This window comes from Entamoeba invadens (genome assembly GCF_000330505.1).
Source record: "Entamoeba invadens IP1 unplaced genomic scaffold scaff_1105074725689, whole genome shotgun sequence".
Taxonomy (NCBI): Eukaryota; Evosea; order Mastigamoebida; family Endamoebidae; genus Entamoeba; species Entamoeba invadens.
This window is the reverse complement of record NW_004440380.1, coordinates 67,866-79,340: the sequence shown is the minus strand read 5'-3', so window position 1 is coordinate 79,340 and position 11,475 is coordinate 67,866. Positions and strand designations below refer to the sequence as shown.

The 11,475-nt window shown below is 30.2% G+C and overlaps 6 protein-coding genes across 6 annotated transcripts; 5 read left to right on the top strand and 1 right to left on the bottom strand.

Annotated features, from left to right (window-relative positions):
- Positions 1 to 669, top strand: EIN_300310 (hypothetical protein; the record flags this gene model as incomplete). The annotated part of the gene is made up of 2 exons (XM_004256675.1): positions 1 to 42; positions 155 to 669. Coding segments are annotated over 2 exons (557 nt in total), but the record flags the coding sequence as incomplete, so codon positions are not given.
- Positions 670 to 765: 96 nt separating this feature from the next.
- EIN_300300 (hypothetical protein) lies at positions 766 to 1,221 on the top strand (the record flags this gene model as incomplete). Its single annotated transcript, XM_004256674.1, has 1 exon — positions 766 to 1,221. The coding sequence occupies one exon, from the start codon at positions 766 to 768 to the stop codon at positions 1,219 to 1,221; it is 456 nt and encodes a 151-aa protein (XP_004256722.1).
- Positions 1,222 to 1,458: 237 nt separating this feature from the next.
- On the top strand, positions 1,459 to 2,758 carry EIN_300290 (hypothetical protein; the record flags this gene model as incomplete). Its single annotated transcript, XM_004256673.1, has 4 exons — positions 1,459 to 1,639; positions 1,697 to 2,179; positions 2,237 to 2,437; positions 2,490 to 2,758. 4 exons carry the CDS (start codon positions 1,459 to 1,461, stop codon positions 2,756 to 2,758), a joined length of 1,134 nt encoding a protein of 377 aa, XP_004256721.1.
- Positions 2,759 to 3,371: 613 nt separating this feature from the next.
- On the top strand, positions 3,372 to 4,313 carry EIN_300280 (tyrosine protein kinase, putative; the record flags this gene model as incomplete). Its single annotated transcript, XM_004256672.1, has 1 exon — positions 3,372 to 4,313. The coding sequence occupies one exon, from the start codon at positions 3,372 to 3,374 to the stop codon at positions 4,311 to 4,313; it is 942 nt and encodes a 313-aa protein (XP_004256720.1).
- Positions 4,314 to 7,574: 3,261 nt separating this feature from the next.
- EIN_300270 (hypothetical protein) lies at positions 7,575 to 8,141 on the top strand (the record flags this gene model as incomplete). Its single annotated transcript, XM_004256671.1, has 1 exon — positions 7,575 to 8,141. One exon carries the CDS (start codon positions 7,575 to 7,577, stop codon positions 8,139 to 8,141), a length of 567 nt encoding a protein of 188 aa, XP_004256719.1.
- A 1,054-nt stretch (positions 8,142 to 9,195) lies between these two features.
- EIN_300260 (hypothetical protein) lies at positions 9,196 to 9,615 on the bottom strand (the record flags this gene model as incomplete). Its single annotated transcript, XM_004256670.1, has 1 exon — positions 9,196 to 9,615. The coding sequence occupies one exon, from the start codon at positions 9,613 to 9,615 to the stop codon at positions 9,196 to 9,198; it is 420 nt and encodes a 139-aa protein (XP_004256718.1).
- Positions 9,616 to 11,475: the final 1,860 nt, after the last annotated feature.

Below are 11,475 nucleotides of genomic sequence, written 5' to 3'. Positions count from 1 at the left end.
ATCAGATGGTATTTGCCAAACCTGTGAAGCTGGCTTTTACTCGTAAGGTGGTACTACTTCGTGTTCAAAATGTCAAGTTAATTACTTTTCTACAATTGGAGTAGTTCTTGTACCCCATGTAGTTCAATGTGTAAAACATGTGATTCCACGAAAGGGAATTGTCTGAGTTGTCATGAAAATATGTTTCTTTCAAATGGTGTTTGTGAGAGTTGTCCAACTGGTCAATATTTAAGTCCAAATGGTTGCGCAAGTTGTGCAGAACAAACTTATTCTCTTGTAAATAGTTCGATGTGTATGATTTGTTCTTCATGTGTTAAGTGTGATCAAACGAATGGGTATTACACTTTATGTAAGAATGGGCAGTTTGTTAACGATTATAGTTGTGATGATTGTGAAGCTGGGACGTATGGAGATGGCGCCAAATGCATTCCTTGCCAAATAGGAACATATTCAAATTTACCAGGGAGTGCCAGTTGTACACCATGTAGTGAAGGTTATTATACAAATACAACGGCTACAACTATGTGTACAAAATGTAACTATAATTGCATTTCATGTGAAAGAGAAAGTGGATTCTGCTCTTCGTGTGTGCCTGGCTGTATTTTATCAGAAAACCGCTGCATTCCATGTGATGCTGGAACAAGAGCAAATCAAGAAACAAACACATGAGATGTCTGCCCAACAGGAACTTATTCAATAAGTCAATCAACGTACTGTACACCTTGTGAAGATGGTTTTTATTCAACAAAAGGATCGTCAAATTGTATGTCATGCAGTTTAACATGTGACAAGATTAATGGAAATTGCACAACTTGCATCTCTGGGTATGGATTGGATGAGTCGTTTAATTGTAACATTTGCTTACCTGGAACGTATGCAAATGCAACAAACAACAAATGCCAACAATGTGACAACAAAATGTATCAGTCAAATGAAGGACAAACATATTGCAATTCATGTGATATCAAGTGTGAAACGTGTGATAATATCAGTGGCAAGTGCCTGACGTGTTATGCTGGATATGAATTTACGGGCAATGCAAACTGTGAGATCTGTGTTGATGGGTATTATTCAAGTGGTGGTACATCATCGTGTTTGCCATGTCCAATTGAGTGTGTAAACTGTTATAGAGAGAGTGGTGTGTGCACTTCATGTCAATCTGGCTTTAAACAAGTTATAAACCAAACACTGGAAACGAAGAGTGTGTCTCGTGTTCATTAAACGATAATTGTGCCTCATGTGGTGTAAATGCAAACGAATCTGAGAAAAGTGTGTGAATGTGTTAGTGGGTATTACTTAAAAAATAACAACTGTAACAATTGTTTACTAATAACAAACTGTGTTCAGTGCTGACCAAAAAGTAATGAGTGTTTGACATGTTCTGATGAATATATTACTGTTGGTGAAAAATGTATATCGTGCGAAGAAGGCAACGTGAAAGTCACTTCAAATAGGTGTATGAGTTGTTTTGATTTAATTCCAAATTGTCAACTGTGTGAATATAACAATGAAAATAAATTGTGTACAAAATGTTATGCGCCTTATATTATTGATAATGATAAATTTATGTGTGTTCTTGCATATTCAAACACAACACATTTTAACTCAGAAACATTAAAAAGTGATGTTAATAATGTTGGTTGTCTGCATCAAGTGATTTATTTTTGTTTTATGTGTGATGAAAACCACATTTGAGTCGATGGAAAATGCATTTTTAAACAAGATGAAAGTTGCTTTGATTATTCATTGAAAACTTGCGACAACTGTTCTAAAAATGTCATCACAACAAACGTCAATTGTTCAATTGAAAGTATTTGCAAATACCAACTCACTCAAAATGACAAGACTTCTTGTTTAATCTTTAAAAATGACACACAAGAAGGCATTAAAGTCAATAACTGCAAATACACTCAAAACGAGTTTTGTTATTTGGTAAATGATGGGTTTTACACGACACTTAATATCAATGGGGAAACTATAAGTTGTGATAATGCAAAGATTTGCCAAGTAATTGATGGTGATAAAATCGATATATCATGTAAAAGTGAATTTGTATTAAAATTAAACATGTTGTGTTCACAAGACACAAACTGTGTTAATAATAGTGGAACTGTGTGTACAACATGTCAACAAAACCATCACATTGCAAAAGGTGGATGTGTTTCCAATGACAACGAGTGTGTGATTTAAAACAAAGGAATTTGCATTTTATGTAACAACAAAATAATAAATGTAGATGGGAAATGCGTTTCAACCGATTCAATCAACTGTAAAGAGTTCGTTAGTGGTGTTTGTACTCAATGTGATGACGATCATTACAAAGATACGACTGGGTGTTTGCCAAAACAAGAGAAATACCCAGACTGTGAATATGTGAGTGTTGTAATGTCGTCGTGTTTGGAGTGTAACAAATCATATCTTCTTGTTGACAATTCATGTGTTGACAATGATACCAACACATCAAAAGCAAACAATTTACAATTAAAAAGTGAAAAAAACAACAGACAACTGCATGTTGAGAAGTTCAAAATGGTGTTTGAGGTGCAGTGATGGGGATTACATAATGAACTCATTTTGTGTGAGATGTGAGTACTCATGCACACAATGCTCGAATTTGACGTATTGCACAAAGTGTGATGCGTACTCGTACACCAAAAATGGCAAGTGTTTTGAAATCAATAAAATACTAAGTACCTGTGATGTAATGATGTCGACATATGAAGGGTGTATTTTGTGCAAAGATGGGTACATGCGATAAAGTGATGGCAAACAATGTGTTAGTTGTGACACGTCGTGTGCAACGTGTTCCAATGATGGTGATTGTTTGGTTTGCAGTAATGGATATTACAGAACACCAAACAACAACACAAAGCTGTGCAACTTACAAACAGAATTAAACAACTGTTTGAATACAACGACGAGTGGTTGCACACTACGTGAAGGTGGTTTTGCACCAAAAGATAATTTATGTCACAAATGTAATGAAAACTGCACATACTGTGATGACACTTTTGAGTATTTAAAATGTGGTGATAACAACATTTTAAAAGACGGCGTGTGTGTTCACTTCTCTTAAATACTAAACTGCATCTCATCGCAAAATTCATTTTGTTTGGAGTGTGCAGATGGCTACAAGTTAAGTGACGACAAAATTGAATGTTTTATAAACACGAATTATGGTATCGTTGTTGGTCTTCCAATTGTGTGTGTAATTGTATATGTTGTTATAATTGTCACAATTATAACAATTATTGTTTTGTTTGTGTTGAGAAAGAAAGACAACAAACACACTGAAAATATTTGTGTCTTCAAGATGAGTCGCTCCAACATTGTGATGACGCAACTTGAAGGCGACATTTTATCAAACAAAAATGAGATTTCATTTGGTGATGAAAGTGACAAAATACAAATTGAAAGTCGCGAATTGTTGTGTGTTGGCAATTCGTCTAAAAGGTAATGTGAAAATTCAAATCACAACAAAAGGCAAATGCGACAAATACACAATTCGCACAGAACCAAAAATAGTGACTTTAAAGAGCGGATTTGCTTGCGAATTTGAAGTCTTTATAACACCATATTGCACAATGGATTTGAGTGACAAAATCATGATCGTATCACTTGATTTACACAGTGGTAAACAAAACACGACTTTAATGAACATCAAAGCACTGGTGGAACAATCAACACGTTTTGATTACGACGAAATCAAAACAGAAAAGAAACTTGGTGAAGGCTCTTTTGGAATTGTCTACAAAGTAACTTACAGAGGAAACGTTGTTGCAATCAAGAAGATGAAACAAGTTGACAACTCAAATGATGAAAATGCAGTGTTTGAATTTACAAAAGAAGTTGAAATGTTGGACAAGTTTCGCAGTGAGTATATAGTCCACTTCTATGGAGCCGTGTTCATTCCAAATAAAGTGTGTATGGTCACCGAGTTTGCACATTATGGGAGTTGTCAGGACTTGATAAATCACAACAGATCTGATGAGGTTAAAATGAAAATGCGAGTCAAAATGATGTTGGACGCATTAAGAGGAATATCATATCTACATGAAAATGGGATATTACACAGAGACATCAAGCCAGACTACATTCTCGTCTTTTCACTTGATTTGAATGATAAAGTTAATGCTAAATTGACTGATTTTGGAAGTAGTAGAAATGTTTATATGTTGATGACTAATAAGACTTTCACAAAGGGTATTGGTACACCAAAGTACATGGCGCCTGAAGTGCTGAAAAAGGAGAAATACACTAAAAGTGCCGACATTTATTCATTTGGTGTAACTATGTATGAAGTGTTTGGGTAATGTAAAGCGTATTTACTTGACACATTTAAGTTTCCATGAAAATAGCCGAGTTTGTTATGTCGGGAAAACGACTTGAAAAAGAAATGATATTCCAGAAACTCTGTTTAAAGCGATAGAAATGTGCTGGGAACAAGAAAAAACGAATAGAGTATCTATTGATAGAATAGTTAATTTACTTGCTTTGTAATTGTTTTATGGTTTAATTGTTGAGTTGTATGAACATGAATAATATAAATGTCGTACCAAAGTGTCAAAATTAAATTTTGAAACCAAAAAGAAGAAATAAACATGGGACAAATTAAATTTACAAACGAATAAATAAGGTTCAGTAATATTATTTGAAGTATTATAACCCAAATAACTTATTAACTATTTTATACTCTCCAGAAGATTTACTATAAACTGAATGCAAAATTTTCGATTTTTATTTTTTATTGTATGAGATAAGTGATGTCTCACATATAAAATTAGATAACAACTTAAACGTGTTAGTGACACAAAGTCTGCATACAACATAACAAAAAATGTTATTTTTCAGTTCATCGTGCAAAGTTGTTTTATTCATGTGATGAAAGTGCAAAAGACAACGTTTTGAACAAACTTGGTGTGATTCAGACGTTTATGGATAAGTCAGAGGTCGGTCCCAATATCAAAATTAACGAGGAAAATCAGATGAACGAGTTTTTCGTGTTACCCACAAAAAAACCAATTACGTTGTGATGTCCTTCAACTTCCTTAAAATGGTCATCCATTCGACGCAAATTTAAAAGCGCTTTTTGAAATCATCGAAAAGAATTTTTTTGTGTGTGGAACAAAATGTGAGTTGAAGGAAGAGCGTATGACGGGTCGTTGAGTTAACAAACGAATGGGAATGTATGTATCACTTTATACAAAGACCCACACATTTCTAAAACATCCAATATTTCCGAAAAATTCCACAATTTTGTGAAACCCTAAAAATGAGTGAGGAGGAAATCGAACAGTTCATTGTTTGGCAGTGTACGATGCGCCTACAAATCCACAAATTTTCTTTGAATATTGTGTGGAAAAGGAAGTAGGGAATTTTGTTGAGAATTTTAATGAATTGCGAGAACAATTGTTTGGTGTTATACTCGAGAAAATAAAGGAGAAAATACACGTGATAACAAAGGGTTTACAAAACGCGGTTTGTTGTGTTGCTGGTAATAAAAATCAAATTGAAAGGGCTGGCGAGAAGTTTGAACACATTTTTAACATATTTAAGACAAAATGATTTGATTTTTTTGTTTGTTTATTGTAACAGTTGTTTATGTTGAGTTTTTTGCTAAGATTTTGTCATTTTTTATGCTCATTAATAAACTTATAAATGTCTTACATTCTTTTTTACTTCTTTTTCATTTTTAAAATAGTTTTTTAAATAGTCGTTTTTTTCAAATTCCATTGTTTTCAAACCCATTTTTTTGTCACTATAAAATCTATTTTCCTCTTCATTTGTATCATTCTTGTTGTATTCAAAATAGTTTTTATATTTTCCTTTTGTTTGAATGTTTGTAAAAATGGATTTTTTAGTATTATTTTTAGAAGTCGTTTTTAAATATGTATTAAAAACATTGGGAAACATTTTTCAAAATATTTTTTTATTGTATATAAATATTGCGTTTGGTGTAAGTCGCGATAATAAAATATTTCAATACGATGAACGTTGCTCAATTTTGTCAACATTTTTCTTAATATAAAGTATAATAGTTTTTGTAATATTGTTTTTGATATACACCTTTTACCTCGCATAAATGAACTCACTTTTTAAGCTTGATATTAAAAACAATAATATCACATTTTGATTATCATGGTTGTTTCCAATAATTTAATATTAAATTAGTATTTCAAACGACTTATTAGTGTTTGATGCATTTTCAACACACATATTTAAATACATAAAAGTCAATACAACAAATAAAGTGTGTTTTTTTATTTTTTTTCCATTTTTTAGTGTTTGTTTACAACATTAAGCATATTTTAACTTTTATATTATACGCATAAGTTGCATAAACACGTCTATATGTCAAAATTTGATATCCACTTATGATATAAGACTTAATAGTTACGGTCGAAAGTTAATTGATCAAAGACTGTATTTTAATTGATTCAATATAACACTTTCATTTATAATGATATTAAAAATAAATAATACCAATGATGTCCCTATTTTTATATTTGATGATGTATGGAGAGATTTATGTATATATAATTTTTGACATTTTTTGTAATAACACAAAAATTTCAATTTTCAATACGATATTTTGTTTTCCTTATACTCTCGCTTCAATTCGGAGCAAAACTTGTGTGTTTTTTGAAATCTGAAAAATAATTAAAATTACTTTGCTCGCCTTGTTGGCACGATTGATGACCTTTTTTGATATTGTTTAAATTATGTACATGATCAATGTATTACTTGATCATACATTTAATTAATATGTTAAATTTTATTGTGAGATACAAGTGAAATTATATATTGTTAGTTAAGGCGTATTGGAAAGAACTACTATATTAAAATCAAGTACAAACATACGTATTCATTACAGACAATGAACTATTTAATATTATTAAATGAAGTGTTTCATATTTAAAAATTATATAAGTGATATGAAAATAAATATGCAATTATTTAAAATATAAAAAACTGTGTTTAAAAATCCACAAAAAATGTATTTCATTCAAGGGTATTTATTCAATTTAAAATAGTTATGATTTGTTATTTGATTGCTGTTTTATATTAAATTTGTTGTTTCAAATGTAAAAAACAATGGTTTATATATTAATGTTTTCAATTTTTGACATGTGTTGTTTAAAATAGATTGTTTACCAAACAAATATAATAAGCTTAAAATAACATTTTATATTATAATTTTAATATAATATTATTATATTATAATATAATTAATGTTTTAAAAACAATTCAACTCAAACAAAGATGAAGATTACAACTGAAATGACGTGTTGTTTGTTTTTTAATTTTAGAAAAAAAAACATGTTTTAATAATATTAATACAATATAATGATAAAATGATTAGTTTTATATTTGAATAGGTATACAATCTTTTGTAATTGACAATTTAATAAACAGAATTGTATATATTTTTTATATATTGTTTTTAAAAACAAAACAATATAAATTAAGAATCTAACACATTGAATGAAATATCCATTTTTCACGATAATATACATGTTATTATTAGGTCTACATTACTATTTAAACTCGAGTCATAAACTAATTTACATCAAATGATTTCTATCATTCTTATCGCATTTGTAGCTCAAGCAGAATATCTTATGACCATGGATAACGAATACATGAATGTCTATCTTCTTGATAAGTGTTATTATACTGGAGGCAACACTTATACTAAATATGTCAGAGAAGACAAAAAAGCCAAAGGTTACACATCAACAACAGGTTGTGGTGATTGGCATGATGATGGTTCTTTTGATCTTAAGAACGGTCAGTCCTTTGTCGATAACCTTCCAGAATACTTAGTTGTTGATTATGCATACATTGATGCTAAAGACTGCAAAATCAAAGAAAGTGAAGCAAGACCAATAGAAACACTTCTTAAATCTGGGTGTATCAAAACGTCAGAAACAACTTCAACAAAAACGGAAATTAAAGATGGAAAGTTCATTAAAAATGATTATGATGCATCCAACAGCTGTACTGGAACTCCATCAAATATCATCAACAAAGATATGGACAAATGCTTCACTGATAAAGATGGCTTTTACCACACCGCCAAAGACTCTGCTGTGACTCTTTCAGCGATCATGGCGTTCGTCTTGGCTCTTTTACTCTAAATTATTTTTAGGGAATAGTTTTTTAAGTGTATTGAATTTTATAATTTTACTAAAAATATAATGAAAAAAATTAATTGAGTTTAGATAAGGGACCTACATTGACCACCACCACATTTACCAAAATATAATATTTGCCGCAAGTGTTTTTTTATAAAAAGTCCACTTTTCAAACACTAATGCGTCCCCATGTCGCCCACTTTCACTGTAAGTAATGTGTGGACGAGGATATGGTTCCACCTCGTTTGCGGGGGGGGGGGGGGGGGTCAGGGGGGATCCGCGCCAAGGGAGGACTTGGAAAGTGGGTGAAACGGTACAAACAGACTGTTCGATTGCGTCTTTATAAACTACTTTTCAATGCTCCGTCTCACTTGGTTTTCACTAACTCGAGGTGAATTTTCGGCATTTTTTGAATTAGGGAACCAGACCTAATATCTTCCCAGTTTCCTATTTACTATAATTTTAATTTGAATATGATTCCAAATAGAAAAAACAAATTTATTTTAAGAGGTGGTTGTCAATGTAGTCCCAATTGTTATAATTGAATACAAAATTTCATTTTCTCTTGTTTCAAATTTATGTTCATTGTTTGTTATAATTGTTTAAATTGACAACAATAGCATTTTCAACATTATTATTGAAATGATTTAACAACTTAAGGAAAGACAAACATATTTCAAAATTATTTATTTGTTCTTTTTAAACTGATATTTTAATTAAATAATTTACAACGTGATTACATTTTCTGCTTTTTAACGGTGTTAGAAGAATTTTAACTTATTATAACTTTTATTAAACTTTTGATTTTTATTTCAAAATGTTTTAACACTTTGAAAACGTAGTTTCACGGTTTTTACTAAAATTTCAATTTATTTTATTAATTCCCATTTTAAACACACACATTTTCAATTTGTCAACCAGAAAATATTCTATACAGACTTTATTATCACTCGGGAATAGAAATTGTAGATTTTTTTAATTATTCTTTGTTTAAAACTTTGTTTATAAATATTAGTATTTAAATATTAATTTTAAATGAATTATACTTTCTTTTGAGTTATACACTTGAAGATTCAGTGGTTTCCGAGTTTTGTTGCATTTTATTGTGTAACTCTTGTCTTTGCATTTCCACTTGCATATTTACTTCTGGTTCATTATTATTTTCTTCACGGTGATCTGCCACATAGTCACTTTGATTTAATTCACTACAATCAAGACCCTTCTTTAAAAACAACACAAATGCATAGATAGTGCAATAGGTATAACCAACAGCAGTAATTCCCAAAGATACAATGCATGTTATGAGATACCCACCATCCGGTCCGATCATTTCAACGCACCCATCACCCTTTGACATGTTAAGTAATTTTGCTGGACAAGTGGTATGTCCTCCCAAGTCTTTACATTTTTCAATATCGGTTGGTATATATTTCACAAATGGGCAGTCTATAAAATACTCAAAATGCTTTTCGTTCATCCGTGTATTTAAACAACACGATGACTGTGTGTCAATCAATTTAATATTATAATTAACAACTTAAATTATTGTTTCATTGTTTACATTAATACCATATATATTATAAATGAATATTTTATTCAAATTATAATGCTAATAAGTGTTTCGAAATAAATAATATAAATATTAAAATGAGTATTTGATATATATTACAAAATAATGTTGTTATTAAAATTATTTAATAACAACTTGTTTTATTGTGTTTAACTGTTGTGTTTGTTTCAACAGTATTTAATAATATCAACAAACTTCGTTTTCAAATTTTATTCTTTTCTCGAAATTAACATCACTCCATTTGAATGGAACCCTCGTCGGGACTGATGCAGACCACCCAAACAATGCAAAGGAAACAACAGAAAAACAGGCACCTGCAATAATTAGAGATATTTGCGAATACTTTTTAACTTTTCCAATGTACTTTGTGAACATGTAAATGAATGGCGGGACTAATAATGATAAGACATATAAAATACACTTTTCAGCCAACCCACCATCACTTATTTTCGAAAAAATGACACTGTAAATTAGTCCCATTGTCATTACAGTGATTAAAGTTATAACGAGGATCGATCCTAAAACAACACTACTTATGAATAATCCCATCGAAGAGACATCTTTCATTGGAAAATACAACTGTGATTTTGTTTTTTTCAAAATTTTTATTGTTATAATAAAAACACTTTTTTGTATTTTTTATAATATTATTAAAAATTAATTTTTTAGTATGGTTTGATTTATTTAAATTATTATTATAATTAATAATTGACTTAATTATGGCTCTTTAGCAATCCCGAAATATATGAAAGAGGGTTTTATAAATTCAACAACACCAATTGTTATAATTTAATACAATTAGAGTACTAAAACATATAAAAAACTACTATTATTTTTTATATAATAATTTTTGAACCTACATTGACCACAACCACATTTACCAAAATATAATATTCGCCGCAAGTGTTTTTTTATAAAAAGTCCACTTTTCAAACAATGTTTGTGCGTCCCCATGTCACCCACTTTCCCTGTCCGTACTGTGTGGACGAGGGTGCGGTTCCACCTCGTTTGCGAATTGGAGGGGGTTAAGGAGGATTTGGAAAGTGGGTAAACGGTGCATAAATAGACTGTTTGAGTGTGTCTTTATGAACTTTTTTCAATGCTCCGTCTCACTCGGTTTCACTGACTCGAGGTGAATTTTCGGTATTTCTTGATTTCTTGAATTATTCCAAATATCTTTCCAATTTTTTATAGCCTGTGATTATAATTTTAATATAATAATAGAAAAAAATAAATTTATTTTAAGTGGAATTAATGAAATTTTTCTCAGTTTCCAAATAAAAACTTTATTATTTGAAATAATATACTAATAACAAGTTTAGTATTTTTTATTTATTTTCAAATACATTTTTAGTATAAATATTCTATTTTATTTTATGAACACTAGGCTTCGCACCCGAGAATTTTCTTATTAAAAATTAGTATCTAAAAAAGCTAATAAAACGGTAAAGAAAAGATGACCCGTTTTAATAACGTTTTTCGATACTAATTTTTGATAATAAAATTCTCGGGTGCGAAGCCTAATGAACACTATTCACATTTGTCGTAAATTATGTTCGATTTAAATGATTTTTGTTTTTAAATGTTAAAACAATTACAGTCATGCGAAAAAGCTGTCACGTTTGGAAAAACCTGTCTTGAAAAAATATTTTATAGTAAATTTATAATTACTTACTATACAGTATAGCTTCTATTCGATTTATTTGCAGGGTCATTTCACAAAAATCGAATAAAAATATTCGGCATTTCCAAATAACATTTTCTATT